Raw genomic sequence first — 22,473 nt, 5'->3', positions numbered from 1 at the left:
ACAGCCATGCGAACTCAGTCGGCCCGAAATCATATTGATTCGACTTTTGAAGAAAAATCCAAACCCCCACCACCAATATAACTCCTCCCAACAACATGCCATTATCAGCTTCTCGACAACTAATATCCCCCCCAAAATGGTGTCCATCCTGCTCGTTAGCTCTATTCCGAGCTTTCGCCTCAGTCTGCGGAACAACATTACCCAATACACAAGCCCGTCGAATCGGAAGAACTGGATATCGTCAACTAAGTAACCTGAGCTCAAAGAATGGAGGTAGATTTCATAGGAATATAAGAATTGATGGGACGGCATATTCTGGTTTTGTCATCACACAGCAGCAGCAGCAGCAGCAGCAACGATCATTTAGTAGTTCGAAAAAGGAACTGGGAAATGATGGAGATTATGATGGAGAATTCGATCCTACACCCGAGGAGATTAAAAAAACGGATGAAGAGTGGGAGAAAAGTCCGTTGAGGGATATACTTCGCGGGATACGGGAGGATGTTGAAGATCCTTTGTTGCAGAAGAAGGTGGAATTGTTGGAGGCGGAGACGATGGCGAATATGATACGGAATACGGCGTTTAAGGAGGGGGGAGAGCATTCTGAGGAGGTACCTGAAGGGCAAGATGGTGAGGAGGTTAAAAAAGATATATTGGAACGGTTGGATAGGTTGAAGAAGAGCGCTGGAGTTAAGATGGAGGCAGAGTTGGAGGAGTCTGATAAAGAACCGGAGCTGGCGAGTGCTATAACGGAGTCTGAAACTGATGCCAGCATTTCGATGGGTATTCCTGAGGAGGATCTTGAGGGTTTGAATGAGGCAGTAGAAGAAGACCTCGAATTTATAGAAGAAGACATCGAAAATAGCCTGGAAGGTATTGAGGGAATTGAAGAATCAGAAATCCGTGCCGAAGAGGAAGACGAAGAAGACATAGAATACCGATCCTCAGAACCTGCTGCACCATCCCCAGCCTCAGAAGGAACCCCATGGTATCTTCAATCGCCTCTACAACCCGCACCTCGCCGATTCGTCTCTCCACTCATCGAACAAATGCCCGATCTCCCACCAAACCCACCAAAAAATCTTGATACACTTTTAAACTACCTTATCAAAGAACTCTCGCTTTCTAAGATCAAAATCATGGACTTGAGGGATCTGGATCCAACACCCGCACTGGGGGCTAATACTATTATGCTCATTACTACTGCAAGATCGGAAAGACATATGACTATTGCATCAGACAAGTGTGCCAGATATATGCGGAGTATTCTAGACGGATCGGAAATCTATGCGGATGGATTAATTGGTCGTGGGGAAATCAGACTCCGCGAGAGACGTGAACGAAGAAAGGGGAAGAGACGAACTGCAGAAGATGAGGAAGCCATGAGGGTCGGTTGGGTCTGTGTCAACTCTGGCCAAGGAATTGTCGTTCAAATAATGACAGGTTGGAGAAGAGAACAGCTAAATCTGGAGGGTCTCTGGTCCAGAAAAATACACACTTCGATGAAACGGAAACTAAAATATAGGTTACTGGCAGAAGGTCTGAGCGAGGACGAGGTTAGGGAGACGGTGGCCCGGGAGCTTCCAGAACGATTGGATATGGCGCCGGAGTACGATGCTCAAGAGGACGCAATTGAGGCGAGGAAAGTAGAGGCCAAGCTCATTGTGTCTGAAGTCTTACCACCCTTGGAAGACCCCTCGAAGGTCGGATTGGAGGAATTTAATGATGTACTCAAGGTTGTTGAGATGCATTCGAAATCGAAGAAGAAGCAGGAAGGCAAGAGGTATATCGACATACCTGCCGTGAAACAGAAGAAGCTCACATGGAGAGAGAAACAGAAACAGTTGGAAGCTGTTTCATTCTCTACAAAGCGTGCATTCTCGACTAGCGCAAGGCAATACAGTACACTCGTGGAGGCTACTCCGACTGTGGATCTACGATCGATTCTAAGCCCAACTTACTCAGAGGAGTTGACTACAGAGGAATTGGTAAGACAGGGAAGATACGAACAGGTCCTTAAGGCATATCCTCGTCCTCGGACTGATGCGCAAGCCACATTAGTTTTGCTCGCTCACCTTAACCACCTCCTCCTAATGCCACGAGGCATCGCTACTACGACTCTTTTGTCTTCTGATCCTAAAGAAATCTATTCTACTCCCTTCTTTAAGTCCTTTATGCTGTCTTTCCCGAAGAGGCCTGCTCCGACACATAACCATATCCGCACGCTCGTCCATATCGCCGCCCACAATATCTCACCGCTATTATACCCTATCAAAAAGTACACCCGCATGCCATCCGAAATTCTTCAAGGCGGCAATCAAGTCCCACTTGTCACTTACCATACCATCCTTCGAGCACTCGCGACCTCCCCGGCTCTAAGAGGAGACCATCCTAAGTCTCTATCCTTCTGGACGAATCGTACCAGCGATACTCTCTCCGTCATGACACTTTACATCCTTCGCAAGATGGATGTCTCAGGCATTGACGTCGGGCATGATCCCGAAGTTTTCGAGAGCTTATGGTTAGCCATGGCCCCGCAGGATACTCTGGAATACAGTACTACACTGGGCAATGCACGTCTCAGAAGTGAGCCGATAAAACACGATCAGCCTTTCAGTAGAGCTGTAGATCATAGATTGGATCTATACAAACAATTTCATCGGAGATGGTATGATCCTTTCCAGTTCATACCGGTGGAGTGCAGCTATTTCAGGGGTCCAGCGGTGGAGGAGGAAGTTCTCGGCAGACTATTACATAAGAGTATGCAATATCCACCGGAAAATCCGAGGGGTAGGTATCAAACCTTACCAAGCTATTTGGTAACCATGTTTGTGACATTGGCGAGAGCGAGGCTGTGGGGTGTTTTGAAGAATCTTTGGAGGTGGTTACCCGGAAAGGGTGTGAGGAGACCAAAGTCCTTGTATGCACTGTATCTGGAGTTACTTGCAAGGGAGGCAGAGGTGAGGATTACGATTGAGGGATTAAGGTTCTTGTTGTCGGATTATGAAAAGGAGTATGCTGGGAGGGAGGATGTGTCTGATGGGGTTGCAGAGGGTCTAGTGGCCTGCGTGGAGTTCATTGAAGCACGGGTGCCGGGGACTGGCCAGGAGTTTGGGAATTGGAGGAGACGAAGTGAAGCTTTTTTGAGCGGTGGGAAGGTGACCCCGGAGAAAGGAAATTATACATACGTTATTTAGAGGCTGAAGCTAGACAAGCTGAAGTCATGTATATACTTTTTTTTACTTATATTGAGATGTAGGATATTGTATGTTGCAACGTTGGCGTCCATTGCAGATATTGATATCAGGACTTACATTTCACATTGTGACGGGATGAAAGGTACCTGGTTGGACCTGTGCAATCGACCAGGTTTGACTAGGTATGAGACAACCATACATACATACGAATTCAGAAGCCTTAAAATGGGGATTGGTATCTGATCAGGGACTAGGCGGTGAATCCATGAATCTTGATTCGTGGACACCCTGAGGAAGGTAGTCACGAATTCGACGGTATATTCCCAACATCGCATTGACGCTCAACCTTCATAGCTGAAGCTTTCTACAGAGACCTATATCTGTTAAATAATGATATAAGATTCGAATTACTAAGTACATTTAATTGAAATTTGTGATATCAATATATATGCTAGGGATGTGAATTTATATTGTCATATCATTTGCGTTGATTGGACAGAAGACTCGAGGAGTCCGAGGTCGGGTAAATTAGGCAAATATTGGGTGTCGCACGGAATCCTCCGTTGAAGTAATATTCTAGACTGGATCCTTCGACTTTTGCCCATTAATTTTTTATGTCAGGTAAAAAAAAAGCATATGAAGCATATGGTCTTATATTATTATACTTTAAGATAACTGCATAGAAGATGCTGGCTGGTTGGGCTGGGCTGAGAGCGCTGTCGTTGCTATTATATAATGCATGTCGTTCATAAGCGTGAATTTGTCATATAGACTTATCTTAAGCTAATCAGATTCGATTTCAGCTGTCAGAATTTCGGGAATATATTATTAATTTGGGGATCCTTTGTTTTAAATATGCGGACTAAGTTCTTATGTAATATAATAGATCGCGGAGATATTCTACGTGCTTATACGTACCTCGGATGCAGATGTGATTCAACTTGCTTGTATTAATATGTATTATATTAGGTATATATCACTATGTATGAAGTTCGAAGTCGACTGCATTGTACAACATTCCCAGCCGGGAGAAGCCGTGGGTTAATTCAGAGATGACGAGGCCCGTTTTTGAATCACAAGACGCAATAGGAACTAGTCAAAAGATAGTAGGCAGCTCTGAACCAATGTAGTATCGATGTATGCCTGGTATTCGCCATCAAGTTGCATCATTATCAGCCAACTGCATGATCACAAGTCTGTCTTGTACAACCGAACTTCGAGCCTTCGAACTCGTCAGCATCCCAAGCTCGTTCGGTGATTTGTCAGCTGATAATGGGACAGATCTGATAACCAAAGCCAAGCGGTTGCATCCCACGCTAAAGCACTTGGCTCTGAGCCCTTCATCAGGGATCGCGGCGAATGCGCACCACTAGGAATGTTTGTATTTGTGCTTACCTGCGCTAGCGAGGTCTCAACAAATGCTCTAGTCTGTTTCGGGTAAAGCACCCTTGGGGGATTTTCAGTGGATGACCCGTTGAATCACGCACCTTCAGGAGGCTCCTTTCTCCAAACGTTTTTTTATTCGTATTTCGCCTGAAGTTTCCTTTTCTTTTTCTTTTCCATCGTGTTTTTTATTTTATTTCTGGAAGATAACACGTCTGCTGACGCAAACCTGGAATCCATTATTTTTGATACCTTCCGAAAAGCGAGACCGACCTGGTTTTGCAGAAAAGCTTGATTTTTCAACATCAGATTTAAATTCCCCTTATCGGAACAGCTGTGTTGGATTTTGGTGAGTGAAAAGGAGTTGTGTGGGGAAATTAAGGCTGACGCCGCCGCGCCTTTTTATCAGATCTATCAGATTTGATGGCCAGTTCATATCTCGCGATAATCAGTTGGGCCTCCGTTTGTTTCGTTCTCGTTGAACTTGTCCCAAACTCGTTTTTATCTTTTTCTTCTTCTCTTCTCTCTCGGATATAGCACGCGCATGCGGTTGGAAAAATTATCGGGTAGCTATCCATGGCGTCGAAACGTCGTTTTCCGAGAATATACTTCGATGCCGCCGCCGGTTTTGGCACCCTGGCCGCGGAGGTGTCGAAGATGTCCCGGAAGATAGCCAGGCCAGCCTCCTCGTGTGAAGGAGAGCGTGCAGCTTGCATTTGGGTAGGGACCCGAGTCCACCAATATTGATGGGGCAGGAGGTACATACATGTACATGAGCTTGGACTCTCCAACAGAAGCTCCAGCTATGTATAAAGTTTATCAACTTTTTGGATTTTTTTGGAATCCACACTCGAATGCAAAAGCCAGAGTTGTTTCTTATTCCCTGTGATTCATACAGGATGGGCTAGTGTCCTTTTGTTCGATGTCACTGGTGTCATATCATTGGTCTTCGTTCTCGTGGACTGGCAAAATCCTTTTTTTCCCTTTCGTTCTGAAGTCATCGGAAGGGATTGAATCTCTCAACATGGTCGTTTGGCTCGAGCCTTCTCCTTTGAAAGCTGGGGAAACTTCGATGTTCAAGGGTGTAGAAGGCTAAATGGATTGTTTCCCTTCCCTTTCTTCTTCTCCCGCTAGATTGTACTTGCTTGCCCATGGGTAAATATCCGAAGAGACCACTGGATCGAGGTTTCGTTTCCCACGTTCACGCCTCCAACAAGATTAATAAGACGTCTAGCTTGAACGTTAGATGTTGGGCAAGGGCAGTGCATTTACTTTCGCGGGGAGACCGGCAACCCTAGCCTAGTGTGCAAGTTGTGCATAGGGTGGCCTAGGGGATAGTGGATCTTCGATTCCCGAACATTGGCGTCCAAGCCGGTAATCTGCTAGCGGCCATTGCAACCATCTTGCCTCTTCATGGTGTGAGCGATAGCTCATTCTACATACGTGCATGTATGTGTGTGTATGTATGTATGTAGTTCGAGGTCCCCCTCCCCTCTCTCAGAGGAAGAACGGGAAGGAGTTCCTGCGCCGGACTTTGTTCTTTTCAATGATAAGTACTGCAATGTTGCATCTGCATCTGCATTCAGTCAGTGTGCCGGCGCCGAACCATTGACAGGCGGACAAGTTGACCGGGTCGAGCTCCTGCGTGCAGCTGCCTTGCCTGGGGAGTACCTTTGTCAGAGAGACTTTCCTGTTCCAATCCGTTTTTTTGCAGTTGACCAATCGACGGCGGTGGAATTGGGGAGTAATTAGTGCATGCTGCGCTGTGGGTTTTAATTTATAATGAAAGTCTGCAGTGTCTAATAATTTATTTTGCTGTCCACAGTCCCAGTTGCAGTCGTCGTCCAGCCAGCAGGCCCACACCAAGCAACCAAGCAGGTTAAAGTAAGTAACTAGCCCGCCAGCCAGCCAGCCAGCAGCAAGCCAACCAGCCAACCAGCATCGCACTATTTCCCTTCCTCTTCTTTCCACCTCTTGTCAACCATCAACCATCAACCTCAACCCCAACATCACCATCACCATCAACATCACCATCAACCTCGACATCATCATCACCATCACCACCATCATCCCCAGCTTCATCGCATATCGCTATCTTCGTATCTACTTCATGTCCACATTCTACTCGTCTCTCAGTCTTCTTCTACAGCTCCATTAACTTCCCATGGTTTCTCTCCCTCCTTCTTCTTCTGCTTCTTCCTCCTACAGCCAAGAAGTCTGACCCTGGGAACTTTTGTCTGTTACTGTTATCTAATCCATCTTTCAAAACCCTTCCCTGTCATTCCATCAATCAGCGTGCAAATTTCACTTGGAAATCCTCTGCAGGACTAGTTGCAACTTCCGGCACGACCTATAACCAGTCCGACAGCTTTGCTTGATTTGTCGCCGACAATTCTCTTAGCTCAGCTGCTTTTGGTCAAGCAGCCTATCCACTCTGTGCCACCCTTCGGCATCAACAATTGTTTCACCAAACAATTTCCTGGAGCTCACGAAGGCCTGCTGGAGGCTCGGGAACGCCGTACCTAGCGAGGCTTTGCAACACTCGCTACCCTTCGATTGGATACGTTCTCACACGTAACTTCCGATTTTCATTACGATCGAGGATTACACCTTACTCCTTCATACATTCCTAGGGGACGACTCGGGCCTATGCCTGGGATAACAATAGATATAATGGCGAACCCTGAACCGCATGTCGACCAACACTCTCCTTCCCCATATATGTCGACACCCGAGCCAACTCACCAAGGAACGGGGACAGATAGCACCGATCACCAGATTGAGACTATCGTCTCAAAATCGATACACACAACAACGATGTCATCCAAACCAAACTCGGAACAACAGATCGATCCTAGCCTGGATGCGATCATGGAGGATGTCTCGGCTAGCGGCACTCCGTCGCTCAGTCACGATGAAAGGTCCCGATCTATGGATATCCAGCTACCAGATCGGCCGGTCGATGATTCGTTCATCGACCGCCGAGATGAAAGTGGGAGTGAGGCGCAAAGCTCGCCTGGGCAGGGGTTCGCCTATGAAGAACCCCAGAACCTTGAACAGCTGGCAACTGCGGCACATGAAAGTGCCATGGCTTCCACTTCTGTGCCGCAGTCCAAAGGACAGGTCTGTTCGTAAGTGGATTGGTTGATTGATTGATTTACGTAGAAATTCTCTTTTCATTTACTAATTTTTATCTTTCTACCTATAGAAACTGTGGTACGACGAGAACTCCCTTGTGGAGACGGGCACCTAATGGGCTGACCATATGTAATGCATGTGGCCTATACCTAAAGGCCAGAAACGCGGCTCGTCCAAGCACTCTTAAACGCCCGCCCAACTCCGTCTCGATCGGAGGAGAGGGGCCAATCCCCATACCAGCTGGCCAGGCCCAGGCCAACACACATGCTGGCGCGCACTACGTTGCGGACAGCCACCTAACCGCTGGTACTTGTCCAGGTGGCGGAAAGTGTAATGGGACTGGTGGCCAGGACGGGTGCGACGGGTGTCCGGCCTTTAATAATCGAGTTTCGAAGGCTGCCAAGTTTGTCGTCGCTGCCAATGGGGCGAACGCTTTCGCCGTAGATGGGCCACAAGGCCAAGGTCAGCCTGCCAATGGTAGCTTTGGTGCCAGCAGTGTTGGCAACCAAAACGGCGATGTTCAAAGCGTTCCGAGACCGGCGAGTGGACCCCAGCTAGCTGAACCAAGGATCGATGCGGTGGGCCAGACGACGACAGCGGTCCCCGCTTGCCAGAATTGCGGTACGACGATTACACCGCTTTGGAGGAGAGACGAGTCTGGGCATACCATATGTAATGCGTGCGGTAAGTACTATATTTTCACCTTAGGATCTCGAATAGAGGCGGATGGGAGCTTGAGTCTAGCTAGGTAGCTTAGCATCAAGCTTTACCTTTATCCTCTTTTCATCATGGGCCCTTTTTTTCAAAATCCGAGCGGGAAATCTATCTATGTGAGCTATTTGCGGGGGCTAATTGATCATAATGCAGGTCTCTATCATAAGTTGCATGGAGTCCACCGTCCGGAGACAATGAAGAAGAGTGTGATAAAGAGGCGGAAGCGTGTTGTTCCCCCAAGTCATTTTCCCCCTCCGCCGATACCGCGGCATCCTCTGGCTCGACCGGACTATCCAAGTCCACAACGGCAAATTCTTCCAAACGAATATCACCACTCTCCTCATTCCTCCCCACAGCCATCAAACTATCCTTCGCACCGCGACGACGACGCCAGAATGTCTGATACCGAGGATCCCTCTAGACCCAACTATAGAGCTGCAATGATGGGTCCTGATCCGAGCTTGGTGAATTCAGGACGATACGCGCCTCAGGATTTTACGAACTATAGAAGCGTGGGCACAACACTGGCCCCAATGACAAATAGTCAGGCTCCAGACGATCTAAGGCTTTCCCCATTGCAATCGACTACATCCCCTAGCGTAGGACGTAAAAGATCACTGAGCAGCGGTTCCCATGTATCTGGGGAGCCTGCAGATATTTCTACCACCCGCTTGCAGAGCATCAGTTCCATTCTCAACCAACCCGCCACCCCAATGGAATCCCAAGTGCTCCAGATGTCTACTGATCCAGCTGTCAAACGCCAACAGCTCCTAACTCGCAAGCGACTTGCCGAGTCTGAGATGCAAAGAATCACAGAAGAAAGCGAAAGGATCGAAAAGGAACGTGCCGAGATAGAGAAGCTTCTCCAGCGTTGCCAAGATGAACTAGAACGACTTGACAGCTCGGATCATCCACCAGCGCCAATCGAACCGAACCCTGGTAATTAGTATTCTCCAGATGAACGTTGTTCGCCACACCCGGAATCACCAGAGCAAATATATCCGGGATCAATATCTCCAACCCCTACCCTACAATCAGAAATATCACCACCAAAAACTCCGGAGCCTGAACCGCGAGCTGGGGATTAGTATACTCCAGACGATGGTTCGCAAACTTCGAATCCTCAATACTCAACACCCCCAGAAATCTTGGCCCACGCTAGCCGCGAGACAAAGCGAAGACTCACTGGCCTTCGGGAAACGCGCCTTGAGCGCATCAACGCCCAAGATAACGAATACGCAGAGCCATCTCGCCGCAAAGCCTCTGGTTCTCTCTCTCAGTCTCCGACCAATGATGCCTCGGGAAATCCTCCGAACTCTCCGCCACGCAAAATTATCAGTCCACGCTCTAGTCGTTCTTCTATTAAGTCCAATAGTGCCAGGATCCACCGTTCTCACTCCAGATCATCAGCCATCACCATAAATGTGGGTGGAACTTTCGAAGCAATTGACATTGCTCCTGACCCAGAATCTGCCAACTATCATGACGCTCCTCCGGCGAGCAATTTTGCTTCGCCCTTCAGAACACCCTCCCGTCTCAGCTCAGCAACACCAGAACAACATCTTACTCCATCCCCCCACAACCCTCTCGCACAGCCACAGGATCCTGACACGACATTTGATACCATTGTCTCCTCCATATTTTCTGGAGTAGAGGAACGGGAAGTCCCGTTGCCGTTGGTTCAAACTCCTCTAACTCCTGCCGACCTCACAAGGCGCATTCTCGTCCCGACGAATTCTGAAGCCCAAGCTTGGGATTACTCAAACATCAATCTGACCCTGATACAGCGTGAAGCGGTTTGTGACACGATTGATGCATACAAAGCGCTGTCTGATGCTGTTGAAGCCAGTATCCCCGCTGCTAAGCAAATCCAGGAAGTCTTGTTCGACCGGGCAGCTGGCACTCCAGATACACGTCGATCAGAGAATGCCATTTCTTCGTTCCAGCGCGTTTCGAAGAAATTGGTAGAAAGTTGCACCCTATTGAGGGAGAAGGAAAAGGCTTTAATTAAGCTCAGAGGATATCGTCTCCATGGCTTTGACTTTGCCTGGAGGGTGAATGAAGATTCCCCAGCTGCCTCGAAGCCGGGTATAATTACGGCAAAGTCATACCCAACCTTCAAGCGTGTTGATATCACTGAACTCCCTTGGCTTACATCAACATCTAATGCCTTCCGGAGAGACTTCATTCGTTGACTCCACGGTAAACGGGATTTTAATATCCCACCTGTCATATCTTCTTTTTAACTTGATCTACTCCATCTTGACCTCTCCTCTCTTTTTCTCCTCTCGAAGTTTTGTACGATATTTAGCGACCTTCGCATGAGTTCTTTTCCCACATTTGACGCCGCAACACATTTCCCCGATGTGGTTGCGGAGTCTAACCTACGCAAAACTCTCCTACGCAACAAGCTTAAAGATCTGCCTTTTCAATCGTCCGCATTTCCCTTCGACTTGCTGATGATAACATCGTTCTATTATTTCATCCCGCTGGTCGCTTATGCCAGGAGCATTGCTCGTTCTTCGGCCTCACAATTTCCAGGAAGCTGCCACTACGATATTGTATTATTGTTTTGGCATATGTCTTTTCTGCCATGCTTTCTCGATACAAAATGGGTTATGTTTTATGTTTTTAGTTTATTTTTTTGCCTGGCGAAACTCAAAATTGTTCTTGCCCTATACTATACTGGATTCTTGCACTGGAGAATGGAGATTATCCTTCTCGAAGGTAAAAGTGGCATTTGTTTCTCAAAATTCCTTTTTTTTCTCGCTACACCTTTTATTTTATTTTGTAGAGGATTCGGATACGAATATTATGATGGGCACGAGACACGTTCTGTAACTAATACGGCGCTCCCATAGTGGGCATGTCTTTTCACTCTTGAATGTTTCTTTTCTTTTCTTTTTCATTTTTCAAAGGGGATGAAGGGAGGAAGCTAAGTTGAAATAACCATCCACTTTGTACGGAAGAAGTGCAAAGGGCGATGATTTATATATATTTCCTCATGTTTTTCGTTTTATCAGATTTTCTTTGAATCAGGATGGATGGATGTATTGTATGATAGAGAGATATGAATTCAAACCCTGATGATTCAAGGTCTTGAAGTGTGTCTTCGTATTATTCCCTCAAACTATTTGCTATCACCCGTAAGTATCGTACTTGAGGTATTCACGAGCTGTTACTGTTAGCGGCACATCTTCAAGCCCTGTGACACAAGTCGTTGGCTGTATACGCACTATCAATAGAGAAGCTTCGAAGGACTATGAGCTGTCATGAATCTCTATTATATTACTGACTTGGGTTACTCGTGCAAGATACAAGTGGGTGCAATTCTGTACCCCCCCCCCCAACTTTATGGATTTGGGCTGCGCATTGGTTAACACAGATGGAACGGCCCCCGATTCGTCCAGACGGCGAAAAGAAGTCGATTATCAAGACGCCCTCGACAGGATTCCCAATCTTTACAAAATCGGTAAAAATTATAGATTCGACGTAGGTCAGTTTTACAGGGGAGACAGCCATTATTTGTCTTGGGAAGGGGCGGAAAGATACAGGACACTGGCACCGGATACCAAAGAGCCTTATTGGCTTGAAGGACCTGATGAATTTCAAGAGGAACTGTCGAATAGGTGGTTGGGTTTGGAGTATAGTCCGAGTTCGGGCGGTTTTGGGAGTTCGATGGTTAAGAGAGAAGAGGGTGCGGATGACCTGGGAGGGGTCGAGAAGGAAGCTTTTTAAATAAAATGGGTGTTAGCTGGTCGTTTTTCAAGTTGATTCATGCGATGACGATGAGTGGTGCCTTGTTCGTACTTTTATTGTTATGCTGCTCTGATCTCGAGATCTCGAGATCGGTCTCTCTTTTCATTTATAAATTTGGCATTTTCGATAGCTACAAATTCACTTTTTACGCTTTTCCATCTAACTATCTTTTATAAACCTACGAGACCTAGTCTATCTATGTAATATTTATCACGTCAATATCAGAATACACACCTTTCGTCTAACATTCCTTTTGTAAGAAGCTGATATAACATTGTGATACCAACGAAAAACACTGAAGCTAGCTAGCTTTGCGGCCAAATTTAACATAGTATCAACATACTACGCCACAATCAAAAATATATCTCAAAAGCCTAGAACTTTGAAACTCGAGATGATCCTGTTGCTCCATACCAATTGCAAACTTCGAACTCGTATTGTTTTATGTCATAAGAGCTGTACCAAGATATCTTAAGTTGTACTTCTTCGCGGCCTGCTGTGAATCTTGGGTATTGAGATAAAACACAACATCTACAACAACAACAACCCCGCGACCAACAATATGCGTAGTATATTCCGAATTATGCCTAACTTAACATTGCATTCATTCATTCATTCAAACAAAGGAACGAAAAGAAGGAAGGGTAACGCCTTGGCAGAAACTAGGATTGGTAGTTATATACTTAGTAGTAAATCGAATTTTATCAGGATGAACGTATGTACAAGGCCACCAGTAGTATGTATATATATCGCTAACATCGACGACAACATCAAACTCCAATGCAATGCAACGATAGATATATATATATATGTATACATATAAGCCCTGAATTAAATTTTGTCAAACTTCAAGGTATTCCTAAGCTTTAGACCTTAATGTTGTAATACTAATCATATGGTCATTCCAGAACGTTTGAGAATCTTTGCCGTAAGAACAAGAGTTACAACTTAAATTGAATACTGAAAGCCGGTAAGGGACACATATGATAGTAGATTAGCACTGCACTGTAGGAAATAGAATGCTATAAAGATCTAGTTGGAAGGCACATTTCGGAACAATCCTGATTGGATACGGATTTTGATCTTTGCTCCAGATCTGACATCTGTTATACTTTTGATCACCTGAAGAGCTCGGGGTGAAAGTCTCGAGTGCTATTTAACGTTCCGACGTATTGCAATATAAACTGGACAACTTCGACTTGCGCTTTCTTTTCTTCCATCTTTAAAGCCGATAATTTCCAGTGCACTTTCGAAATTTCTACAAGCTTCTATCTTCTACGATCGATCGTATCAACCTCGCCAGCAAAGGGTAAATAGGATATATATATGCCGAGTTCTTTAGGTTAAATGCGCCTCTTAGTGCAGAAATAGGGAGAAGAATCACAGAATGCAGAAATCCAGGAGTCCGGTTTATTCGACACCACGACTGTTATTTATATTCATTCAATTCCTATCTTTAACATTAGCCATACCATGTTATATCGGCGCTTCAGATTCACTTACGACGGAGCCGGATGCGACCTCTACGATTTCAGAGCCTTGTAGCGTAACAGAAAGTATCGATATCTCGAGTTCAAATACCACTATTTCAAGTTCAAGTAGACACCCCGCGAAGACGACTACACTTATAAACTCCATTATCAGATCTCCAACAGCTATACCGCCCCTCAAAAACAATAAAATCAACCCCTCAAACCTCTCCGCCCCCATAAAAGTGAACACTACAGCAGTAAACAGTACACCCCTCAAACCCAACCTTAACCTCAACCTCTCCAACCAAACCACCCCAAACCCCTCCCTACACAACCGACCACGCGCGGAATCAAATTCCCCGACAAGTATCTACAGCACTGGTGGATTCTACGTAGAATGCGACCCCAGTCAAGATGTCTACGAGAATTTCGTGCCACATTCACATATACCGGGTATAACGCCGGAACACTGGCCGGACTGGGCATCGAGTGATTTCCCACACGAAGATGCGATCACGACTATCCAATACGAACAATCGAAATGCGAAAGTTGTCATTGCGACGAGAATGGACTCTATAATGTACCTCCTACGGGACATCCGGATTTGAGACATTGTCCCGATAGTGATTTTTTGAATAATTGTATTGCTATGTATGGTATGTTTTAATTTTTTTCCCTTTTAATCCTTCTATGGGCGGTCCTCTATGATCGATCTGATCGATTTGAAGTATGGTTAAACAATTATAAAATGAAGATAAAAAGAAACAGAAGAACTAATGTCACCTTTATAAAAAATAAAAAATAAACAGGCTGCAGCTGCCACATCCAAATGGAAGAAGAAGAACCCGAAGAACCCTTCGTCGACCCCACCAAAGTCGACGACATGACCTTCATCGACAGGGTCACAACCCAAGACTTCGACATGTACCAGGAACAAGACCAAACAAAGGATCTACTATTATACAGCGCCTTCAACAGATGGTGGAAAAACAAAACTGACAAGAAAAAATCCCACAAGGGCGAAGGAGGCGGGAAAGGTGTAGACGTTGCTGCCAAGAATTTGAGGGTTTCTCAGTTAAGGAATTATCAATCTGCTGAACGATATTTTGTCCCGGGGGAGAAGGAACCGTATTTTCTGGAGGGGCCGAATAGTAATAGGGATACTTACTATTGGAATAGTCTTTCCTTTGGGGCGGTGGGTAGTGGGAGTATTTGGAAGAGAGGGGTTACGCCGGGGAGGTCGGGGTCAGGCGGAAATAATTCTAAGACGGGTGAAAGGGAAGGTGCAAAGAAGGACGAATCTACTGAAGGAGGAAAAGAAGAAGCTAAGAATAACGATGAGGATAAAGAACAACAAGACCAAGTCGATAAACCCTCTAAGAACGGCCAAACATAGTGTCGATGCAGACATTTTACATCATTTGATATGTGCTTTGCTGGCCTTTTGAAACACGAGCGCTGGTCGCTAGAGCTATAGAGACACTATTTTACAATTTTGCTCTAGATCTATCGAACACGATAACAAGGATATTAAATCTTGGGGAGGGAAATAATAAATATCATCTAATCGCCCGAGTAAAGCTTTCTCTAGAAATTTTAATTACAACCATTCTATTATCGAGCATAACTATCGTATTTAAATTTTCCTAACATGAACGTTCGAGCATGGACGTTATAACGTTAGAACTTGCTCTTCAAATTTCAGAAAGCGCCGACCAACAAAATCAACACCGGCTTGAAACTCCAAAATTGCAATTGTAAGAAAGGGCTGGTTTCTAAACCCCCTTCCAACAATTGCAATAGTATGCGACAAAATTGCTCAAGATCCCAAGGGTAAAAGCTTCGAGATAATAACAATCGAGAAAGGTGGTTTAACAGTGTAGTCCTAAAGCAGAATTGACGACTGTAGATGAAATATCCTGATTTTTGGCTCGGAGGAAATGCGGGGCATCCTAACTTCCATGAATACAACGCCATTTCTTCGATGAATACGTTCTTAGTAGGGATATGTACATCCTCGAGGAGTCAAGACAGCTTCATATCTAGCCACCACATGCTCACTTTCTTGCAAGATAAAAAGAAGGGAAATGAGAAGGAAGAAAAAGAGTTTCTTCGAGAAAAGCCGGGAAAATAAAGAAACAGCAGTATCTTGAAATGAGTAAACGCCTCCAGCTCCAACACGCCTCAAAACTGGAAAGAAAGGGGAAAAATTGCCTGGAAAACTTGAGGAAATAGTCGAATGCTCAAATATCCCAAGACGCCAACAAGAAGCACCAGCAAATCTTGATATGGCTAGCAAATCTGGAACCCGATACCAAACCTGGTTCTTTGTAGATCTTTTTTTTACCTGCGAGCGATGAAATTTGCTAACTTTTTTTTCGACTTCCCACTCTTAGTCGCTGAAGGATCGTCAAAGCCGTAAATAGTTCTTCCTTTCTGCAAACCATTTTGTTAATAATTCTTGCTATCAATACAAAAAAAAAAGTTTGGACACCCACTATCTTCAACGCATGGACAACCTAAAGAGTGATAGTCAGCATCATCGGCGAGTAAGGTCATCAGTAAACGACGGTGTAGCTTACGTCAGTGGTTGTGACAGTTTTCCTCCTAGCATGCTCCGTGTATGCTACGCAGCTCTTTAGTATCGTTTCCAAATAGGTTTTGATGACGGCTCGGATTTCCTCATAGATCGAAGCACTGATTCTCTTCACCCCTCCACGACGGGCGATACGTCTACAGCAATGTCAATATTAGTATTTTTAGTTATAAATCGCACAGTCCCTAAATCATTAGACTGGTTGAAGTTGTGTATTTACCGAATAGCTGGCCTTGCTGTATTTCGGGAGGGTCTGCAGTCAGCCAACAGCTACCAAAGCTAGGAAGACAAAAAAAAAGGATAGATATGAGAAGAGCAAGTGCTTACTGATTCCCTGAATATTATCTCTGAGAATTTTTCTGTGTCTCTTAGCCCCTGATTTTCCCAACCCCTTACCCCCTTTCCCTCTCCCTTGTCCATGTACAGGCATTTGAAAAGGGACTTTCCCAGCAGCAGGCCTTCCCGCCGGAGCGGCACCCTGTGCACCCGAACGGCTACTTTCACCTTGGACATTTCGGTTTATGTTAAAAACCCGTGAAGCGTTCGGGGACGAAGCCGGTCCCGCCTGGACTGGTCTTGTGGAGGTATTTGGGGTCCCTCGAGGTGTGGCAACAGCCCCAGAGCCGATTCTTCTCGGTTCTGGCATGCCTCCTGTTCGACTAAATCTTGTTGGACCTCGAGTGGGAGCATTTCTTCCGTTGAGATCCCTCCCTGGCGGCATCGTGAGGGTGGTGGATTATATTGTGTGGACAGAAAAGATGAATTGCTTCCTCAAACCTGAGACGTTTTTTTTTTTTTTGGGACTTTATTTTGTTTTAGGAATCCAAGAGTGAAGAGACAAGTCAGACTCTTTTAAAGTATGGGACTAGATGTTGTCAATAAATAAACAAGCCTTCGAAGTTCATGGAGTTGAAGAAGATCCCGGATGGAAAGCTTAGATATGAAAAGCTATGTGTCCACACACGCACGATTTATGTGATGTGTTGCTAGTGTGGTATTCCCCAAACAAGTGTGAGGCCGAATAAAGAGAAAAAAGCAAAATAGAGCTGACTAAGGGTATTCTGCGAGGAGGAGTAGAAATATAGAAGAAGTATCTGAGCACAGATAGATGGTTGCAGAGTAGCACCTGATGGGGGACGCGTCGACGTGAGGTGGGAAGTTGATCACGTTGATGGTGTGGTGTTTTGATGAAGAAAGAGCCAGGAGCCCTCAGCAAGTGTCAATGGAGAGGTGTTGGACCGCTTTTCAGGCACTCTTTCTCTGTCTGTGCCACCAAACAGATCCTTGTTTTAATCCCTCCCCGATGCAATGCAATATATTATCATTTCATTCAAGATGTAGTTATAGGAAACAAGGGAGTATATTCTTAGATACTATGCATGGCTAGATTACAATGGCGATTTCTACAAACCTCTATACTACCATCTAGTTCTAGAAACCGCTAGTATCTTCTCCCATTGTCGCCAATTAACTAGAACTAGCCCCCGGCAGCCGGCAGCGCTTCAGATTGCGCCGGGTAGGCGACATGACCTATATATAGATACTTACTTACTCGTTTAGCTCTTTATTTCTTTCAGATCCACTGGATCTGATGCTTTCAGCTTGCAATACATTTCCTCAGTATGCTATTAGCAGATCAGATGTATTTATGATGCTGAAGTATTAACTAGACCACTTACTAAGTTATCTGAATATTGTTAAATATTTGGGGAAGCATTATACTACTTGCTTTTTACATTTTATATTTTGATCGAAAATAATATTCATATCTTAACGACTCACCTATGCATGTATTCAGATGCACTTATCAATATTACTTGTATGGATTGTCCTACTATATCCAACCCCGACTCGCATTTGATAGACGGTATGCTACATATAGCTCCCATTCCCAGGCTTACTACTATATGATCCCAGACTGGTACCTTTAACTGGTACCTCCACGAGAGAATCACGTTCGACACGTACACGATGCACGCGCACGAGAGAATCGTTACACAAGCACATTATGGGATCTCAAGCTGGTTAAAAATGCAACAAGACAACACGAGCTGTTCAAACAAGTATCATATAATTTCATTTTTTTTGGATGTTCACCTCATGACAAATGAGAGAACATGGGAAGCGGAACCCGCCGGCGGAGAAACCGAAAAGGTAGAAAATATTTCTTCCTCTCAGTCGACTATTTACAGAATAAAAAACAGCAAAGCACTGAACTCGTACCACACCCTTAGCATAGAACCATCGTACATCAATCCATCGAATCTTGACTACTCCTAACTATCTAATCCACTCTAGTCGCCAAATTCCACCCCACCTTGCCCTTCGCACCAATTCTCCAAGCTTACCGATATAGCCTAAGTGCTTATTTACTTAGTCTGTACATAAATCTCAGAGCTTCCACTGCTCTGGTACCCCTCTGTGGCCACGATCTGGTAATAATGGTTTCCAAGTCTCATGCCGGCATTAGCCCAAGCATTAAAATGAGCTTGCATATTGACGCTGCCACCGACTCTCTTGCTGGTCCTGACAGACCAATACTGCTGAAAGGTCTGGGTTCCGTCGATGGAGGGTTGGTTGTAACGGGTGGATTGGTAGAGGTTGTAAGTACCGCCGTCGGTGTTAACGGTTCCCTTGTAGGTACCACCGCTGCTAGGGTTGTAAGTACCGTAGGATTCCACGACGTAGTATTCTACGAGAGGGTTACGGGTCCAGCCGTAGACGGCCAAGTAGCCGTTTCCGGAGGGGGCGAAGTAGCCGCCGTAGTTGATGGTTCTATATATCAATTAATTGAAATTAGCAAGATGAGAAAATTTTTAAAATTTGATTGATAGGTGTATTTACCGTCCATTTCCTGGGTTCCATCCCTTACCGCCGACGAAGTTTCCGGTGTTTCTCCAGGTGACACTGTACTTGCTACCTTCACCCATGGTGTACTGAGCAGATCCACCGCCATCGGACCACCAGGAGTAGAAGTATCCATTATGGGTTCCTACGGAGTTGGCGGTTGTCTGACGTTTCTCGAGGAGAGCGGTGGCGTTGCCGTCATCGCGCTCGTGAAGGAAGTCGAATGGAGCAGCGAGGGCGCTGGTCGCCGCGAGAAGGGTGACAGCGAGAGATGTAAAAGAAACCATTTTGTTTGGAGTCTTTTTTAACAAAAAAATGTAGGTATGAAGATAGATATCAGAGCTTTATCTGCAGTGATTCAGAGGAGTAGATCACGACTCTATGGAGTTAGCTGATGATGAGGACTTCGATTCCAACTTCAACTGGCGTCGATCGTCCAGGTATTTATACACTTCATCTCATAGGTATTCAAAGCTCAAAAAGTTTAAGTTAATTAATTTATACTCAGATGAGCCTGAAAGGCTCCTCGATTTTGCTTACTGTGATTCCCATCCCGAATTTTCCATCCGATCAACCCCCTTAGTATCACAGTGGATCATAAACATATTGTCCGTGCAAGGAACATCATCGATGCCTAGCCTCCTATCTTGATGATAACTTAGTATGTCCGGCTAGTCCAGAACCAAACAATAGCATAACACGCATGGAGTATAATACCCATATTTCGGCCAAGTTACCGAAGCGGGTGAAACCAAGAAGTTGACCCAATACCATACTAGCGCAATCCGGCATCTAGCCGCTGGTCCATCCCACAACGTTCCCACTTCCCTTCACCAGCACCCCGGCTTTCGTCAAAATAAGATCAGGTGTGATACTTTCGTCTTGTCTTTCGGGCATTTTTTTGTTTTTAACTTTTAGGCTATTTTCGAAAAGCTCATCATTCACCATCGTCAGACGAAATCATGGAAGAGAAAAGAAAAATTACCAGTCTACCGATTGCCGAGGATGGTATTTGTGTACCCATTTGAAAGAGTTAGCAAAACTAGCTGTAAGTGATGCATATATTAAACCAGGGTAAAATACCACATCGAACACCATACCCTTGCATTCATAATATCAGCGATTTCTAAGATTCCAACCCTCCTGCCCAAGCTAGCAAGGCTGACAACTGCTTGTCAAGCGGGACTGTGGCTTCTGCACCTGTATGGGTAATGCCCCATGGTTCCTTTCCACCAAAGAAAAAACCACAGACGAAAACCAGACGAAACAAAGTATAAACTGTGGAGAAGGTATTTAGCCTGTTATAATGACCACTGGACAACATTTCTTGTGACGGGGAAAAAGAGCAAACAAGACGACATTTTTTTGCTTCTCCATGAAAAAATGCTGGAAAACCCCGGTAGAACGTATTTTGCCAAAATATGAAATATCCTTTTCTGGAACCTCCCCGCGCGGGTGACCATGGGATTGATCGGCTCCGCATGGACCTGGCCTCGATCGTGTATGTGTGGACGGTACATTCATAGTATTTCCGTAGTATAGTGTATCACAGACGAGATGTTGGCTAAGTGGCTAGCGGCGGAGTGGGCACCGCCATATCCCTTTAGCTACGCGATTCGATTATCATGAGCCTATAGTTCGATTCGAGAGTTAGGTAAAACACGCCAGCTTATTTTTATTTTTATTTTTTGTGGTTGATGATCAGGCTAAACGGGATAGCTATCTATAATTCCCCGCAATGTAGTGCTTAGCACTGGGGTAGTATTCATCTGATTTCATCTGTATAAAACAGCCTAGGAGGCTGACGTCGACGTCTACGTCTAAACAAGTCTATACTTTCCGGCGTGACTGTTATTTTTGCCTCACTCTTTTTTCCCGACCACATTACAAAGATGATTAGTTAATTAAATTAGTTAATCAATTAAGGCAATCAAGGCAATTATCAACTGAAGTACAATTTACTCAGGGCATAACATCATTATCGTACATGACATCTACCAACTCGGCTTTACCGTTAGAAGTTTAAGAGCGAGCACGTTTTTTTGTTATTCGAGACTTTAGCCTTTATTCCACGCATTGCGGGGCGCGGGGAAATAAACGATTTATTCGGCTTTTAATGTGCATATGTACAGCTGCAGATGTACCGATGGTATTTTTAGTCTGAAGTGCAAATAACTCTATTATGTAGCCTATGTTCATGATTTTGACCCGTACCCCCTGGTCGGGTAAGAAAGAAAAAAAACGGCGTTTCAGAAGTTGATACCAAGAGCCTCGACATGTTGACAGAGCTACTTGTGTGCTGACTACATGCTTACCTAGGTACTAATATTTGTATATAATAGCTGAAGGAATATAAAAGGGAAGAAGTCGGAAGGAACTCTTTTTCCCACCTTCGAAACTTACGTAGCCCGATTTACTTACTCTCGCAGTAATGCCATTCCCCCGCCAAACCACCCCCTTTATCTCTTGTGTTCTTGGAGAATTTCCAAGTGGTGTTCTTTGATTGTATGTAACTGCCCCGTTCCGCATAGGAACCTCTCAACTGGGTGTACTCGGAGCTTAAATCCAAATCGAGGATAACTTCAAGCAATCAAAACCGCCCAGCTAGGCCCAGCAAAAACTCAAGTAATGTCAAGAAAAAAAAATGGAACGACTGCCTCCAGCTACTTTTATAGTCTCCAGTCCTTTTTGTGGCTAGTCCCAGCGCTTCAGACTTCAAACCTTAAAAATATTCAAACTCAAATGAAATGATTGACTCTGAAGCCCCCTTCCGCGGACGCATTCTAGAAGTTCCAAAGCCCTGCAGTACATACACAGTAAACTGCTTTAGTTAACTTACACCAGCCTGTGCAGCTGCGAGGCGCTCCCCTTTCCCCCAAACTATACCGTGTAAGGCCACCCCCATGCTGTCTTAAATTCTGTAAGGGTTCGTGTGGTGTTACTTGAACTCGGATAGGTAAGGCAAGGGGGTCCTATTAGTCCCAAAAAAGACACAGGACGGATTACACACCACCAAAATGTTCGAAGCCACAACGCAAAGAATTTCACTGTGAAACTGGACTAAACAAAATACAACAAGTCATGAAGCTTCACGATCATCTTCAGGAAACCTTTGCTTGTTTTTCATTCGTTTCTTTTTTGTACGGAGATGTATGGCTTGCGTACCTGCATTGGCATAGTCTTAGATTTTAGTATCAACGGTATGTCTTAATTATATATATTATAGGACGTGAAAGATAGACTTTTCCTCCTCTCCTCTCTTTTACTTCTCGTCGCTCGTCCTCCACACTCGCTTTTCTATATTTTCATTTCTTTGCATTTTGAACATCTGCAAGTCAGATAGAATTTGCACTCGCTCTAGACGGG

General features: G+C 45.1%; 6 protein-coding genes across 6 annotated transcripts; 4 read left to right on the top strand and 2 right to left on the bottom strand.

Annotated features, from left to right (window-relative positions):
* Positions 1–95: 95 nt before the first annotated feature.
* AOL_s00006g403 (uncharacterized protein) lies at positions 96–3,197 on the top strand (the record flags this gene model as incomplete). The annotated part of the gene is made up of 1 exon (XM_011119712.1): positions 96–3,197. One exon carries the CDS (start codon positions 96–98, stop codon positions 3,195–3,197), a length of 3,102 nt encoding a protein of 1,033 aa, XP_011118014.1.
* Positions 3,198–7,253: 4,056 nt separating this feature from the next.
* On the top strand, positions 7,254–10,627 carry AOL_s00006g402 (uncharacterized protein; the record flags this gene model as incomplete). The annotated part of the gene is made up of 4 exons (XM_011119711.1): positions 7,254–7,711; positions 7,789–8,402; positions 8,586–9,371; positions 9,531–10,627. 4 exons carry the CDS (start codon positions 7,254–7,256, stop codon positions 10,625–10,627), a joined length of 2,955 nt encoding a protein of 984 aa, XP_011118013.1.
* Positions 10,628–13,578: 2,951 nt separating this feature from the next.
* Positions 13,579–14,331, top strand: AOL_s00006g401 (uncharacterized protein; the record flags this gene model as incomplete). Its single annotated transcript, XM_011119710.1, has 1 exon — positions 13,579–14,331. One exon carries the CDS (start codon positions 13,579–13,581, stop codon positions 14,329–14,331), a length of 753 nt encoding a protein of 250 aa, XP_011118012.1.
* Positions 14,332–14,493: 162 nt separating this feature from the next.
* Positions 14,494–15,060, top strand: AOL_s00006g400 (uncharacterized protein; the record flags this gene model as incomplete). The annotated part of the gene is made up of 1 exon (XM_011119709.1): positions 14,494–15,060. One exon carries the CDS (start codon positions 14,494–14,496, stop codon positions 15,058–15,060), a length of 567 nt encoding a protein of 188 aa, XP_011118011.1.
* Positions 15,061–16,007: 947 nt separating this feature from the next.
* AOL_s00006g399 (uncharacterized protein) lies at positions 16,008–16,981 on the bottom strand (the record flags this gene model as incomplete). The annotated part of the gene is made up of 5 exons (XM_011119708.1): positions 16,008–16,100; positions 16,163–16,183; positions 16,247–16,397; positions 16,481–16,496; positions 16,588–16,981. 5 exons carry the CDS (start codon positions 16,979–16,981, stop codon positions 16,008–16,010), a joined length of 675 nt encoding a protein of 224 aa, XP_011118010.1.
* A 1,648-nt stretch (positions 16,982–18,629) lies between these two features.
* On the bottom strand, positions 18,630–19,394 carry AOL_s00006g398 (uncharacterized protein; the record flags this gene model as incomplete). The annotated part of the gene is made up of 2 exons (XM_011119707.1): positions 18,630–19,035; positions 19,105–19,394. The coding sequence occupies 2 exons, from the start codon at positions 19,392–19,394 to the stop codon at positions 18,630–18,632; spliced, it is 696 nt and encodes a 231-aa protein (XP_011118009.1).
* Between the last annotated feature and the right edge of the window lie 3,079 nt (positions 19,395–22,473).

Source organism: Orbilia oligospora (assembly GCF_000225545.1).
Source record: "Orbilia oligospora ATCC 24927 unplaced genomic scaffold scaffold00006, whole genome shotgun sequence".
NCBI lineage: Eukaryota > Fungi > Ascomycota > Orbiliomycetes > Orbiliales > Orbiliaceae > Orbilia > Orbilia oligospora.
The sequence above is the reverse complement of the archived record's forward strand: the minus strand, read 5'-3'. Positions and strand labels throughout refer to the sequence as shown.